This window comes from Monopterus albus, unplaced genomic scaffold, assembly GCF_001952655.1.
Source record: "Monopterus albus unplaced genomic scaffold, M_albus_1.0 scaffold6.1, whole genome shotgun sequence".
Taxonomy (NCBI): domain Eukaryota; kingdom Metazoa; phylum Chordata; class Actinopteri; order Synbranchiformes; family Synbranchidae; genus Monopterus; species Monopterus albus.
The window spans coordinates 534629-551888 of record NW_018127886.1 but is presented as its reverse complement, the minus strand read 5'-3'; the positions used below and the strand labels follow the sequence as shown (position 1 = coordinate 551888).

The 17260-nt window shown below is 39.7% G+C and overlaps 1 protein-coding gene across 1 annotated transcript; it reads right to left on the bottom strand.

The window, feature by feature from the left end:
• Positions 1–204: 204 nt before the first annotated feature.
• wnt5a (wingless-type MMTV integration site family, member 5a) lies at positions 205–9787 on the bottom strand. Its single transcript, XM_020620705.1, has 4 exons — positions 9648–9787; positions 7347–7594; positions 2661–2953; positions 205–2025 (listed from the first exon to the last, which is right to left on the bottom strand). Exons 1-4 carry the CDS (start codon positions 9776–9778, stop codon positions 1567–1569), a joined length of 1131 nt encoding a protein of 376 aa, XP_020476361.1. The 5' UTR covers positions 9779–9787; the 3' UTR covers positions 205–1566.
• Between the last annotated feature and the right edge of the window lie 7473 nt (positions 9788–17260).

The following is a 17260-nucleotide window of genomic DNA, read 5'->3' as shown; positions in this document are numbered from 1 at the left end:
AATTGTATTATGGAGCCAGTGATCACGTCTCTAATGAGGCACACACATTTCAAGAAAAACCTATTTAGTAAATTAAAATATTAGATTAAAAACATGCCCAACAGCACAAACAAAATAAATATTGTGAGTAAATACTTCTCTGCTTGTTTTACATTTGATATTTATTGAAACAAAGTAGAGCATTGAGCAAATTTGTAAAAAGTAAGCAAAAAAAAAAAAAAAATCTGGTATAAAGTTTAACAAACCTCAAATTCATGGAGATGTTTATAAATATACATAGTTGGATTGGTAGAAACAATGTCTATTGAGAATTATCACAAGGAGCGTGAGCACTTAACTGAGTGGTATTGGAAATTTGTGGTGACAAAATCTGAATATCTGTGATATATGTGTGAGTGTAACAGTAAAGTTGAACATGAGTGAGCAGAAAGATGTGGTTTTTGGAACAATAAGGTGCATTTCCCTTTATAAAAACAGTGAAAAGCCACATTAGTGGGAACAAAATTTGAAAAAAGAAAAAAAAAAGTGACTTTACAACTTGGGGACCAGGACTAAATATTGATCTATGATGGAGATTTGTTTCTGTTTTAAGCTTAAAGGAGGATCTGGCTAAAGAAAATAAATACAGTTTACTGGTTAGTTGGATACACATACTATATACACACAGCATTAATATTTCACCAATGTAACCACAACATTGCCCATATATATTCAAACCATGTAAAGAATAATGATTAATGGATAATCTGAATTAATACGGAAAGGAATGTATGCTATAATGTGGATATATTTGCTGATGCACTGTAGTAAGAACAGCTGAACACACACAAAGACAGGTTTAAGACTCTGCTGCAAAGTGCATAATGGTGGAGGGCTTGTTGCAACACCTGGGGAAATCCAAGTCTTTTAAGGCAGCTTAATAAATGACCCACTTCCCAAAACAGCCCTTTTATTGTACTCACTGTGCTCCAAGGACTCATACAGACCAACAGTGTTCCTTACTCGACATACAACTAGAGAGGACAAGAAGACTTCAGTAAAAATGTGAAGGCTGGTTTGGGACTGGGCCCATGAAAACACATCCATACACTAAAGCACACAGGTATTCTCCTCATGACACAGTCAGTCTCAAACCGGGACCTATTAGACAACTATGGCACAAATATCAAACTACAGACTTGCTAGAAAAGGGAAACAGTCCAATTTTCGAAAAAGTGATTTTTTGAAGTTAAAGGGATGTGGGTGGGTTGCAGGGAGATTTCTAGCCATTTTTAGGCACTTGACAGGGTTAAAATCAGCCGGTGATGACTCGACCAAAATAAAACATAAACATTTCAAAATTAATATTTCACAATACTCTCAGTTTCTGAAGACATAAGATTTTTTTTGAAAAAAAGTCACTCTTTTTGCAATGCAATAATTGTTTAACTCTATAAATATAATTTATATAGTTTCTTTCTTCCATTTTCTCACTGTGTTCAGCTCCTTTGTTCCTCTGCTCATCTATACACACAGGTGTATGCCCATCATCTGCAAGCAAACACACACTGGCAACACCTCCTTTTCTCACTTGCAGACGAATTGGTCTACAATTTTGGTGCAGCGTTTGCACTTGACGTAGCAGCACCAGTGGAACTTGCAGTGGCAGCGCTCCACTATCTGTGCCTTGTACTGGTCATAACCACGGCCGCAGCACATCAACTCACACCCATCCATGCCCTCCGAGGTCTTGTTGCAAAGGCGCCCCAATGTGCCCAAGGAGCCAGTGCTTTGGTTCTTCAAGCAGTAGTCCGGACTGGACTCTATATACACCAGGTCATGGCTTGTAGGAGCGTTGAACTTGCTGTGCATCTGCACCATCTTTCCACGTGAGTTGATTTTCATGGCTGCGGCACTGTCATATCTTTCCTTCAGTGCATCTCCCACCTTGCGGAAATCAGCCAGCTGCAGCCAGCAGGTCTTCAGGCTGCAGGAGCCTGATACACCGTGGCACTTGCAGGACACATGGGCAAGGTCTGACACCGTCTAGGAGATTACGAAGAGGAGGACAAGCACAGAAATACTTGAGTTAAACAGATGAAGAACAACTTAAGAGAAGATGCTTATTCTTATGTGGCACACTATAGATTAAAAAAAAAAATACATGTCCAAGTGCTGCATGCCTCATATTTCTAATTTGTTCTGTCTTCATAAATATTTGCACAATATCCTGCTCATGATCTCATAAGGTATTACGTTGCCATAAAGGCCCAAATGATCCTGTCCATGTCTCCAATGGTGCACTGAATAAAATGCTGTCCACTCATTTGTCCAACTTGAAAGAGAACAGCCTGGCAATAGGTATCTGGCATTACATTTATTCTGAGCTCGTTTCAAGATGTTTGGAAAAGAAAAGAAACCCCAGAGCTGCCTCCAGTGACTCCATCTCCCCACAGATCAAAGCCTCACGAGGGGAAAGCAGACAGAGCTGTTACACAGATGATCAGCAGGGGTCCATCTGATTGACCTGGATTGTCTCACCGCCAGACTCCTCTCACTCTTTCTATCAGTGGTTGGTCTCATTCTATGGCCTGCAGTTTATATCTTCCAGTTTGCTTCTAATTTCATGTCAAGATCCTTTTGTGTGCGTACAATTTATGCATGCAATTCCAGTCTCTTACCCTTCTTCCAGCCTCATTATTGTGAAGATTCATCAGTAACCGTGCACTCTCATACGAGCCTTTAGGGTAGCTCTTCTCCCTCTCACGTGCATCCACAAACTCTTTGGCGAACCTGTAGCCGTAGTTGAGGTTGTCTCCGCAGCCGCCCCACAGCCAGTCTCGGGGCAGCTCTTTGGGGCGAGTTTCACGGCTGCACCCACAGCTGGACAGCTCCCCCTCTCTGCAGGCACGGCTAATAGCGTTCACCACCCCTGCTGAGCTGATGGCATAAGTAAACGCTGTTTCTCGACTGCCTGCAGACACAGAGCAGGGATGTCATGTCGCATTTGACACAATAAAAGCCAGAGTAAATGAGAGAGGCATAAATGGAATTTTATCATTTGACATCTACTACTTCAATTTTAGCAGGTTATGTGTATGTGGTTATTTTATATTGAATAAGTGTCACTGTCATTTTGCTTTAAGAATGTGTTCAACTTTGTATAGTGTGATGATAGCATTCAACATACACTTAAGATTACAGAGCACATGAGCCAAGTGCTGCAGGCTCCTCATCACCAACATGTTGAACAGTGGAATCTGGTTTGCTGTTACTGGGATTCAGCCAGAGAGAAGAGAGTGCCCTCCAGTGACAGAGAGCCTTATTAACAAGCAGCTGCCAATTCACCCAAATTGAAAGTGACAAAGCCTTATTTACTTTGTCTGTCATCATAGAGATTCTGGAGCCATTGCTCATTAACACACACTGTTTCTACCCTCAACATTTCCTCTATAGAGACAAGAGTTTGGGAAAATAAAGAACAGAAAACAAAACACAAGTAGTTTTTGTTGCCACCAAATGATCTAGCCATTACTACCATTGTACAAAGCCACAGACTAAAAGAGGAAATCAGGATTAGGAGACCAACCAAAGAAGAAACACCGAACCAAACTACACTTTATTAGGGGCATCTGTACAACTGTATGCAATTCAACACTTCTGCCTTAGAGGAGTCTCTATATTTTTGTTTTCCCCAGCTGCCTTAGAAGAGTCTCTATATTTTTGTTTTCCCCAGCTACATACATGAGAGGGTCAGAATATTAGGAACATCTCTGAATATAATGTAGTCCAGTAAAACACCATCTTTAACTATGACATCAGTAATTCAAATGAATTCATACATTTATGGCAATTTCACCAAAAACTCAAACATTTTGAGTTTCATAAACACAGACCTTAAATTGGAAGTGTTGCACTGAATTGCATACAATTGTATGGGTGTACTGTACCCAATAAAGTGGTTGGTGAGTGTATGTAGCTAACTGACACTGAAAATGGGCTGCTACAAAGAAATAAAAGAATAAAGCTCTGCTCATATGTACTGGGCCAAACCTTTAGAGAGCGTGCTATGATGACAGTGATAGATGGACAGAACAGCAGATGAGGGAAGGAAAAGACAAACATGACTGAAGAGAGAAGTTAAGAAAAGACATTCAAGGAAAAAAATGTAAGAATCACATGCATTTAATATCATAAAAGGTGGAACAGACAGTGATGGAGAAAAGAGAAGATGAATAGAGGAATACATTGTAAGGTCTGAAAGTCGTGGGTGGGAAATTTGGCAGAAGGTGTTCAGTGAGGAGGGATTGAGGTGGGGTAGGGTGGCTATTAGTCTAGTGTAACTTTTAATTAATGGCAGACAGACAGCTATCTCCACCACTGCTGCCTCCCTTCTTCTGTACCCCATCCTGGAGCTATCTGTGGCAGAGGAGAGGGTATGAACCCAGCCACAGCAGCACCCCAAAGAGCTCAGCTTTAAATCACCATCAGTGTCTGAAGCTAGTAGGTTGGTAAGATGGGGGAGGACATGTTTACTTGGCCCATATTGGAGCGATGTTGGGGAGAGGGAAAGAAAAGAGGAATGGCTGCTGATGAAGTTTCTATGAAGACTAATCTGTGCAGAGGGACTCAGCAGCGGCTGCAGAGACACGGACAAGCAGAATCAGCGAGAATTGTCCAAAAACCCACGCATGTGTGTCTAGTAAAGTATATTCATGAAAACAGCACATTAAATGGTTGCCTCACCAAAGAAAAATAAAAAGAAAGATGTGCGTTTACCCCAAGTGCAATTTATCCAAGCAGATGGTTTCAGTTTTATGTGCCAAGATTTTGAGATATCTACCATGACCCCAGTACAATGCAGAATGAACAAAATTATATTTTTGTTTCCCCACAACATTACATTTAAAATATCAATTGACAATCTCTACCCCAAAAACATTGTCCCGGGTATCATCGGTTTTCATTTTAACAGCTTTATAAAAAAAAAAAAAAGCCTCCCAGAAACTGTTGACAGCATCAAGAGTAATGACAACATTATTCCTGGAAAGACAAGTTGCTGTTCACTGCATTAAACATTTATTTTTAAATGTGAGAGCACCATAACTGAAATTCCATTCACCAGTTTTTCCATTAATTGCAGTGGGATAGAAGCAGAAACATCAGAGATGGTCATCGCTTTTTCTGGACAAATGAACAAACTAAACTTCCTGCATGTAACATAACTATAACAGACTCTTTAAAGACTACCAAGATGAAGAAAATGTACACCTTTATGTATGCATTGAAGAAGAATCCTAAAATGTTAGCTCTGCAAGCAGTGGTTATTAATATTACTGCTCAAATTGTATTTGTTCATATTTTGGCTCTACTGTATGTAACCATTCACCTGCGATTCACCTGGAGAGTTACAATCAAGGAACGGTAAACCACCTTTAGATTAGCCCCTTAGGTGAAGGCAAACATCCAGAGAAAACTCAACTAACCATGTTAAATAATGATATAAGTGGGGATCACATTTAAGACAGGATTGCAAAGCTCTTGAATTTTCTATAAGAAACCTGAGCGCACTGTACGAGCATGCACACACAGACAAACATTGGCCTCTGACAAGTGTGATATACTGGGGCATACACTCACTGCACTGCCATTACTTGTAAATACAGGACAGCTCCACAGTGTGTACATCTGTGTGTTTTAGATTGTCTCTCATTCATCCCGGGAAAAGCAGAGCCTCCCTCCTGCTCCATGTCAGGAGCTGGTTTAGCAGGCCAAAGCCACATGTGATTTATCCAGCAACCTCACCCACTAACTATTCCCTCCACACAGCTGGTGAGAATCAGCAGCCCCATGCATTTCACACACAGAAGTGTGTTGGTGAGTCAGGGAGTGGAAGAATGAAGAAAGGCATGACACTAAAGGGGTTTTTCCATTATAGGAACCTACCGAAATGTGTTGAGCCGAGTAACGCTCGTCATGGGTTTTGCATTTGTTTCCACTATGGTGCACCCACTTTGGAGGTGCATTCTGGGAGCTAAATTTCAGCACCCCTCAAGTTCCAGGAACGCGAGGGAAGATGGCGTGCATGCATACCAGTCACCCATGACCGATTAAATGTCCACTCTGCACACCTCAATCATTAGCATTACAAAATAGGGTGCGTAAACAGGCTTTTATACTGGTTTTGAGGTAAAATGAGAACTTCACTCACTGGTTTAGGGGTAAAATGGGGCCTTCATAAAGTGGACCGTGGGCAAAGTGGTGAACACATCATATTTGTGCAACTGTGTTCTGCTTGTTCAATAGATGTTTGATAAACTGCTCATACAGTCTCCATTACTGGCTGAATGTAACCATAAGGCGCCCCTCCCTCCTCTAAACATATGTGCGCAAAACTATCACTGGCATCTCACATTTGCACACACCTCTCTGCCTCGAACTGTTCTCAGCTTGTTTCTAACAGGTCAAAGCATTCCTGATGCCACGAATACGTTGATGCAGTTATTACTCATGACATTCGCACACATAGCAAGAACCATGCTAACTAATTTTATGTGAAGTTTAAAAAAAAAATGCTTGAAGAGCCAACAAAGCTATATCCGCACTTATCTCTCCCATCATTGTTTTTTTTTTTTGGTTTGTAGACTAGCGCTGTAAAATCTATGTCACAGTTGATGAAAAGCGACTTTGTGTTGCGCCTCTGGTGCATTCACAGGCTGAATAAATTCACAGGCTCACGATTATGCTGCCTCTAGCTTGAACAGCACAAGGGCAACATATTAGTGACTCTTTGGAACAGAAGTGGTGTAAAAATGACTAGAGACTGACACAGAGAAAATACAGTGGATCAACAAGATAGAGTGGACAACCAGCATCAACCCAGGAGGTATGAGGGGTGAAGTATGGGGTATACCACTCTTTAGGGTCTGATAGTGGAGATGCAGCATAAAACTGGTGAATAATATACTCTGCAAATGTGTGCATGTTGAGAGTGGCGAACACTCTGTATACATATATACAATCAGCTGGCAGTTTATTAGATACACCAAGTTAAACCTAATGCAACTGATCTTTCCTTCATGAAGGTGATAGTTTATTGGATGTGCTCTACAGAGGTCTTTGTTCAACGGTATGATCTGTAATACTGTTGAACTGTACTGCTTACAGGTATTTATATTATTTAGCCCAGCCTATTTGCAATGTCACTGAGGCTAGGTTAAATAACAGGACTACCCCTTGGTTTAATGCAGTACAGTTCAACAGCAGGCCAACAGCCTCCAAAATGACCAAATCAACAATATTCTCCTGTGTGTTCACATGCATGTTTCTACCGCATAATATTTTTAACATCTTTGCCTGTTTCTTACCTATTTGCATGACTCGTCCAAAAACAGAGGAATTGTCCACCGTGCTGCAGTTCCAGCGCCGATGTCTGAACTGGTACTGGCACTCTCTGATGCCGGTCTTGGCACCTTCACCGATGTATGGCATGTGGTCCTGGTAGAGCTGGCAAAGCTTCTTCTGGCCCTGCGACAGGCCCACCAGCTGGCTGCACAGAGGCTGGGCACCAATGATGTAGGCCTCTGGGATCAATAATGGGTTCATGGCCAGAGACCTGGATATTATGTAGAACACACAAAGCAGTTGTTTTCACTCATGTAGCATTATAACAAATGCATGCAAGTTCTCAAGCCAATTTCATAATCAACAGATGATTTCACTTGATTGGTTTCCTCCTTCTCGCTGCTGAAGCTATGTTAAACACTGAAATGGAATGCAGTTAGTTACTGAACAGAGGAAAAAAAAAAACATTAGCTTATTATGACAATGAACTGAAAAGCAATGTGGACTTTAGGGTCAAGAGCAAACAGTAAATAGAAGCAGAGACAAGACAGAAGAAAGAGTCAAGGAGAAAGGGGAAATGAGGAAAAAGGAAAAGTAAAAAAAATAATAAATAAAAAAAAACAAACTGTGAATGCATCAAGGAAAGAGGACATCTCAAACACAAGTGCTTGGTGTCCTAGCAGTGCCTCCCATGTTTTTAGACTTACCCCTTATAGCCTAGCAAAGAATACTCAAGTCTTGCCACAGCCAAACAAAATGTCATACTCCCCAACCAAGATTGTTTCATTTAAATCATTTTAGAGACTTTAAGATGCAAGTATCTCAAGTATTTTACAAAAAAAGCCATAAACATAATTTTGTGTGGCAGGAATGTACATTTTTTATTAAGAAGCTTGCAAACACTTCTGATTTATCTTGAGACCCATGATGTGGTTCAGCCCAAATTTAAGGAATGAAACCACAGTTTTAGACAGTAATATTTTAGTCAACTATCAACATGTAATGCCTTCTAAAAGAAATTATACATTAGAACAATAGAAAAATGAAAGAGAGGAACAAGACAGGAACAAATACAATTAAAACTGAGAGAGAACAGTCATATGAACATCTGGTTCCAGGCCACAGGGTGATTAGAACAGCCCATCCCTGAGCCCCAGGAGAGAGACAATTAGCCCCCAGTGTAACCCGATCAACTGGGGAAACTCAGCAGTGAGGGAACTCAAACTGAATACACACACAAGATATACACAGATGTACACACGTAACTATAGAAAAGAAAACCAACATACACATTGTTAGTATGCCCAAACACACACGTAGACTGTCGCCATTTCACAGACACACACACACAGTCAGCATGTCTGCTCTGACACTCCAAATCATTCACACCTGTGTGACCTCTAAAAAAGGAAACTGAAAGACACACCCAGTGTGCACTCAAAAACAGCTTTCCAAAGGGTCTGTAGTGTTGTGAAAGTCTTTAGCTTGCTCTGTAATCCAAGTCATTAGTTGAGCTTTAATGCAGGTGCCCACTGAGGTGAGCCTATTAAAATACGTTTAGAAGAGCATTTACACAGATAATTAATTGTTTAAATAGTCTACTCTTTTGAGCAAATAAAAATGTTACAAAAGGAAGCAGGCATTTACTGTTTGTTGGAATACACAGTTATGAGCACGTGCATAATTAGACCAACACAGAGAGACAGCCACTGGGTGTTAAGTGTTGTAACCTGAAATATGCAGTGCTTTTGTGGTGACTACTAAACAATATTTTCCCATATCAGAAGTGTGATTACGTGCAGCATGCTCAAATATAGACTTTTTTCCCCTAATAGCAACAGGACGTGTGCACACACAAATGCATACAAGCATTTACACACAGCATTTGCAGATATTTGGAAGCAGACTCAAAAACCACAGTATTCTGTTTTTTTTTTAATAATATTTATAATTTTGGTTTGGCAATATGTGAAGAAAGAAAATAAAGGAAAAAAGGTCTTCCTGAAAGGCTAGTGTGCTTCAGTCAGCATGTTATAGTACTTCATAATTATCTGGGGCAACTGAAGTCATACATAAGACTGAATTCACTTAAACTTAGTAAAAGGCAATGTAAACACTAATAACAGATTCTTAAAGCTCAGTGGATTTTTTCTCATGGCTTTATAAACACTGATGCCCCATTCATAAATGACTGAAAAGGGTAGAAAACGCTTTTTGAAAGCTCTCTAGTCATTATATGACAAATAAAAACACTCAAAAAACACTATGCATAAATGAAGACAAACATACTGCACATACAGTATGGAGAGAAAATGAATGCATACCACCACGAGTTGGCCTCCACAACCACCTGCATAAGGAGCGTGACCAGTGTGAGGGCAAAGACACAGTGTCTGGAGTCCAACACGCTGCCAAAGGTCCAGCAGGCTGGCCGACACACACAGCCCAGGTTCATACTGCCGCTGATCTGAAGTGAAGACAGAGAAAAGGATGCACATCAGCTTGCCTGCCTGTTTGCTTCACACAGTTTATCACTGTATGCATAATTCAGAAAATGATGTCTTTTACACACTGCGGTTGTGTGTGTGTGTGTGTGTGTGTGATACAGAGAGAGAGAGAGAGAGGGGAGTGCCCCGAGGCTATCTGTATAGCAGTCACTTGGCAGCAGGTCTGAGTGTGAATCTTATAAGATTGATAGATGTGCCAGAGAAGACACAATGACCATGAAACTTCAGCTAGACACACTCCTGAAAGTTCATTTAACTCAGAGAGATACAAGCGCAGACATAAACACAGACTGAGCAGCGCCCAGTCAGAATGAGCAGTGTGTGTACCTTATGGGCCACTCATTTACAACTCAAATAAGGTTCAAAAGGAAATCTTAATTTGAAACAAAATTCTGGATTGTATTTAAACATAAGTTAATGTAAACCAAAAAAAAAAATCTCAAACATGAGGACTTAAAATACAACACATGTTCCATTGTGTTCTCATTTCCACCAGAGGAATTGTACTGTCTCCTGTTAACATGGTTTAATTTTCTTAATTACGTACATAAGAAACATCTTTGATAAATAATTACATTGTCACACAGACTCTTATCATAGCTAAATTAAACACTGTAAGACCTCACGAAATACAAAACTCAAAAAATACCAGTCAAAAGACTGGACACACTTTCCCATTCATTTCAGTGGGATAGTGCGTCCAGGCTCTTTACGGGTAGTGTGTGTGCGTGTGTGTGTGTATCTACCCTAGTTCTTTTCGGGAACTGTGACACATGTCGCTATTAAATATTGTTTATTATTATTTGACAAATAACGGTCCTGTCGGTCCGTAATCATATTCCAATTACCTATCATCTGTATTAACTGAATGTGAATCGGCCTGTGTGGAGTCACAGCAGATGATGGTCTATGGTCTGTTTAATGCCAACTGTGCAGTCATTTGTCTAACGAAAACTACAATTAAAAAGAGGGAAAGAAAATGCTTACAACTGTGTGGCTTCGATCATCTAGTTTGCTGCCATGTAGGCAGAAAATAACTGAATAATTACCCCCTAAATCTGGGATTTAAACTGATGTGCCAACCTTCCATTTGAGCCGTGTGTGAATTTTGGGTCTGAGAACAGCTCTAATTTGTCACGCTGCGTTATTTTCCAGGGTTGAGTCGGGGAGACCTGCGCTTGCCTAATACTCATTAAAAACAGGGCCAAGTTCACCATCATCCCTCCAGCGCACACACAGACACACGGGAACTTATTCCTTAAGTTAGTGCGCTGCCTCACTAGTTTTGTGCGATTATGTTCCTTGCACTGTTTTACACATAAATCAAAGCGACAATCCACAGAGGGTGGCGGTTTTACACCGATTTTAAACCAACTAATCGGGGCTGTAACACCCACCACGAAGCAGATACTAATTTACACAGAATTTTTGAGTTACACATAAAAAAATGATTTTTGCGCCAAACTGGACACTACATCGTGAGAAAATAACAGCTTGGCTGCCAGTGACACACATGTTCCGGACTGCATATTCATATTTTAACTAACTGTCCTGATGCCACAGGTGCGTGCAATTATCTGGCATTTCACAAACTGAGTCTCAGCCAATCAGAACAGAGAACAGCAATTATTCCTGTTGAGACTAAATAAAAACGACTCAATTATTTACGACTTTATTTTCTAATATTGTTATATCCTTTTCAGTAGCTAAAACAGCACAATCTTTACTATTATTAAACCTGAATATAAATTTCTACATTGGAAGGCTGCGTAAATCCTGCGCTCCCTGACCACTGGAAAAGATCCGAGTGAAGAAGCTTTTTAACATGACCGGATGACTACTGATGATTTCTGTCGGTAGAAGTGGCATCAAACTGAACAAATTACAGGAAGAGAACAATCACAACAGCGATGTCAAAATTCTAGAACATTGGTCGCTACTGGTGCAATGATCATGTAACAGACTATTTCATTTAAAAGCGTCATGGGACTAAATCAATTACCATTAAACTACAAAAATAAAGACAAGTTGCAGACCGTTTTTTTTTCCCAAAATAAAAAAAAAATATCTGGAATTGTGTCACATTTTTTTCTCCTGTTTATGCAGGTTAGTAGTGTGAAAAGCACCAAAAACACATTGATACAAACTGTGTAACGTAGCTAGTGTTAGTAGTCAGGTCTGATGAAGCCAAATGGTTTATATGTGTTGTTTTGTATCGGGTTAGCTACAGCAGTGCCACGAGGTCTTGTAGCCGCGGTGTCACCCATCCGCTCTACGTGTATGTTCTTTAAAAACAGGGCCAAGTTCACCATCATCCATCCAGCGCGCACACAGACACACGGGAACTTATTCCTTGAGTTATTGCGCTGCCTCACTAGTTTTGTGCGATTATGTTCCTTGCACTGTCTTACACATAAATCAAAGCGACAATCCACAGAGGGTGGCGGTTTTACACCGATTTTAAACCAACTAATCGGGGCTGTAACACCCACCACGAAGCAGATACTAATTTACACAGAATTTTTTAATTTACACATAAAAAAAGATTTTTGCGCCAAACTGGACAATACATCGTGAGAAAATAACAGCTTGGCTGCCAGTGACACACATGTTCCGGACTGCATATTCATATTTTAACTAACTGTCCTGATGCCACAGGTGCGTGCAATTATCTGGCATTTCACAAACTGAGTCTCAGCCAATCAGAACAGAGAACAGCAATTATTCCTGTTGAGACTAAATAAAAACGACTCAATTATTTACGACTTTATTTTCTAATATTGTTATATCCTTTTCAGTAGCTAAAACAGCACAATCTTTACTATTATTAAACCTGAATATAAATTTCTACATTGGAAGGCTGCGTAAATCCTGCGCTCCCTGACCACTGGAAAAGATCCGAGTGAAGAAGCTTTTTAACATGACCGGATGACTACTGATGATTTCTGTCGGTAGAAGTGGCATCAAACTGAACAAATTACAGGAAGAGAACAATCACAACAGTGATGTCAAAATTCTAGAACATTGGTCGCTACTGGTGCAATGATCATGTAACAGACTATTTCATTTTAAAGCGTCATGGGACTAAATCAATTACCATTGAACTACAAAAGTAAAGACAAGTTGCTGACAGTTTTTTTTTTCCAAAATGAAAAAATATCTGGAATTGTGTCACATTTTAGTCAACTTTGGACCTATATACATTATATTTGGACCTGTTGTAAAATGTCAGGCTACAATTAAATTTGAATTCTTATGAACCTGTTAAGAGAAAAGATGGTTGACATTATGAAATCTGGCAACTTGTCATTTATAACTGGAATATTTTGTTTAGCGGTCGTATTACAGTGTGGACACTGCACTTTTACGTCTTTGAATAAAGTGCATGTTGACTGAATTTGAAGTTGTTTTTTTAGGGGTGTTGATACAGTCTTATGCAAAAGTTTAGGCACCCCTTGATAAATAACAGATTTTGGTGATTTTTTATTTGAACAGATGTTAACACAGTTTCTCTTGGAAATGGAAAAAATGCACAATATTTTCCGCAAACAGTGATGCATAGTTACTTCTTATGCCATAAATTGAACAAAAATAAAAAATAAAAACATTATTATGGCATGGTGCAAAAGTTTGGGCACCCTAAGAGTTCCAGAGTCTCAAAGTCTCTCACAAGGTTTCAGACCTTAATCAGCTCGTTAGATCTGATGCACAGCAACAGTTGTCATTGGTAAATGCCAATTTCAAAGCTGTACAAATACCTTGACTCTTCAAACCTTGTGCACACACTTGCGGACACCCAGCAACCATGGGTTCCTCTAAGCAGCTGTGTAAGACCCTGAAAATGAAAGTTATTGATGCCCACAATGCAGGAGAAGGCTACAAGAAGATAGCAAAGCGTTGTCAGCTTGCAGTTTCCACAGTAAGAAATGTAATTAAGAGATGGCAGATCAGGGGAACTGGGGAGGTCAAGATGAGATCTGGAAGACCAAGAAAACTCTCGGACAGAACTGCTCGTATGCTGGTCAGAAAGACAAATCAAAACCCACATTTGACTGCAAAAAACCTGCAGGAAGATTTAGCAGACTCAGGAGTGGTGGTGCACCGTTCCACTGTGCAGCGATGCTTGCACAGACAAGGCCTTCATGGAAGAGTCAGCAGAAGAAAACCTTATCTGCGTCCCCATCATAAAATCCAACGTCTGAAGTATGCAACAGGACATCTACAGAAGCCCGATGCGTTTTGGAAACAAGTGCTGTGGACTGATGAAGTTAAAATAGAACTCTTTGGACACAATCAGCAAAGGCATGTTTGGAGAAAAAAAGGAGCAGCATTTCATGAAAAGAACACCTTGCCAACTATTAAGCATGGGGGTGGATCTATCATGCTCTGGGGTTGTGTTGCAGCCAGTGGCACAGGAAACATTGCACGGGTGGAGGGAAGAATGGATTCCACTAAATACCAGCAAATTCTGGAAGCAAACATCACACCATCTGTAAAAAAGCTGAAGCTGAAAAGAGGATGGCTTCTACAACAGGACAATGATCCTAAACATACCTCGAAATCCACTATGGAATACCTCAAGAGACGCAGGCTGAAGGTTTTGGAATGGCCATCACAGTCCCCTGATTTAAACATCATTGAAAATTTGTGGGTAGATCTTAAAAGAGCTGTGCATGCAAGACGACCAAAGAATATTACAGAACTAGAAGCCTTTTGCAAGGAAGAATGGGAGAAGATCCCAAGTACAAGAATTGAAAGACTTTTAGCTGGCTATGAAAAGCGTTTGCAAGCTGTGATATCTGCCAGAGGAGGTGTTACTAAGTACTGATTGTGTAGGGTGCCCAAACTTTTGCACCATGCCATAATAATGTTTTTATTTTTTATTTTTGTTCAATTTATGGCATAAGAAGTAACTATGCATCACTGTTTGCAGAAAATATTGTGCATTTTTTCCATTTCCAAGAGAAACTGTGTTAACATCTGTTCAAATAAAAAATCACCAAAATCTGTTATGTATCAAGGGGTGCCTAAACTTTTGCATAAGACTGTAAACACCAAACGGCAGACAGGCAGTGGACCTTATTCACTAACATGCGCATAGAAATGTTCTTACCTTGTGCACAAAATAAGTGCAGGAGACATTACCATCATATTCATGACACCAGCCAATTTTGTTCTTTCTATTGTGTGTATGTTAGTGTAAATCAGAATCATTCTAAAATGACAGGCGCATTCCAGTGGTTTTCAAGTAGCCTGCTGCCATGCCCCCATTTCTCTATATACTTATAAACTAGAACAGTTTTTTAAATTTAATTTATTTCAATTAAAACTGTGATTAATCAGAATGACAGGGCATTAATTTCATGTTTATTTAATATGCTACATTTGGTCAATGCATTAGTAAATTAATCATTATAGCCTTAAATTATATTAATCAATTATATTAGCTATTAAAACCTTTTTAATTAATATAGTTTCAGTTAAAATGTGTTTGCATTTTTTAGCCAGCCAGGCCTTCATCATTTGTTCATACACATGGGGTGAGGCAGTATTAAATTTGTTCACAGAGTATGAACAAATTAAGGTAAGAAAATATTGATACAGAATATTGAATAAAATTGTGCATAAATTGTTTGTATACACGGTTTCAGCACAGAATTGTGTGTACACACTGTTTGTGGACGAGGCTTGGTGCTAGCAGCTAACTGGTGAACATACTCAAGCAGTTCGTAGATTAAGAATCAGATATTTTGGAGTTGGTGGAGACCAAAAACAGAGCTAAAAGAAAGTACTGTATATATTGGACCTGATGACCAGACACGTGACTCCAAATGGCAATAATGCTCTGTAACTGCTGGGTGTGTAAATAAGCAACTGCTTGCTGACAGGTTCACAAATTCAACTTAAAAGGTGAAGATATGTCAATATTGAGTCCCCAGGCAGTGAAAAAGGCCATTATTGCAGATTTAAAGCTACAGTAATGAGGGCAGCAAAATGAGAAAGGTGATGCTCATATTTTTGAATGAGAATTAGTTTGTCATTGGACTCTGAAGTTCTCCTTACAGCTGGGCTTTTAGCATCCTTCACTGTTTTCATTCTATAGTCCACAACTTTGCTGTTTTGGTTCACTCTGAGCACTGTCATCAGTGATGTTATTGGACACGACACCCTATTTTTAATAAAGAATGGAAAATGGTTTGGAAATCACAGGCACAATTGTTTGTGTTGCAGCAGTCACAGGTAAATTGCCTTTTGTTGCAATAATCACAATGATCACATTGACATGTTGAGGCCCATATGTATTTAGTCTGTTTAGCCAGTTTTTTTTTTATTACATATCAAATAAGACAAAATAAGATGGTACAGTTTTGAATCATTTAAGGTTGTAGTGATATGGTACAGGGGTGTACTGAGTTTTGTTATATACTATATGTTCAGCTGCCTCCAGCTAATGTTCACTGTGCAGCTGTAACTATGAAGAGATTGAAAAGTGCACTTATGCTCTCTAGGCTGCAGGACTTACAGTACAGCACAGCAAATGAACTTAGCTGTAAACCTTTACTGCCATGCCTTCTCTGTGCTTACTTTTGTAGTAAATGTAATTTCAAGTCTTACTACCAATTTCATTATTTCACTCGTAATGAGAGTTGTTTAAATGAAGGACATTTCCATCAGCAGTCCCCAAGCTGAATAAGATGACCAGTAAAAGTTGAACAACTGCAGTGATCCATGCTATGAATTCAAGATGGTTAACACTAATTTAGGATACCTGTGTTTCGGCCTGTTCTTTTGCATTTGAATAAATAATCTCTTTGTGCTTCCTTGTCTTCTTTCCTTTTCTCATTATCTCACTATCAGAGGCACTCTCATTTCAGCCTGGGTACATTAATCATTCTTGAGGCCTCAGCTGGTTTCTGAGATTTAATCATTCAAAGAGGAATGGAATAAATATATTGGTGTTCTAATTTGATACTGTATGTGCAGATTAGATAACGGACACCCTGTGGTGAGAATCCAGACCAACCATTCTCAGCCATCCATCTATGTACCCGATGACTGGGGCCATGGCTGGAATGGAAGCAGCTGTTTTCATCCTTCTACCTATTATAATGGCTACATACAGTAGTTAAGAGGGACAATAGAATGAGATTTTGTGAGATCTCATTCTCTATCCAATAACCAGTGTAGTCTCTGTGCATGTGATTTATGCAAAACCTGAGGGAATGTTGTCCTCCTGCAAGGGGCTCATCTGCTTCATTCTAAACAAGAGATGAAGAAGTAAAATCTCATCTCTATTGGAGGCAGTTCCTGCTCTATTGGATCGAAGAGCTCCATGGACCGGAGTGAAGACCGTGGATCCTACATGAAATGATTAAAGGTTAATACATACTGATATATTCTTGCATACACGTAGGTGGTGTGAACTCAGG

Bases quoted from the DNA above. Each gene is read 5' to 3' on its own strand.
- wnt5a (XM_020620705.1), bottom strand. From the start codon at position 9,778: ATGAACCTGGGCTGTGTGTGTCGGCCAGCCTGCTGGACCTTTGGCAGC. The intron at 2,954-7,346 runs GTAAGAAACAGG...CTGTGTCTGCAG, and splicing joins TGGACGAGTCATGCAAATAG to GCAGTCGAGAAACAGCGTTT. The intron at 2,026-2,660 runs GTAAGAGACTGG...GTAATCTCCTAG, and splicing joins ATAATGAGGCTGGAAGAAGG to ACGGTGTCAGACCTTGCCCA.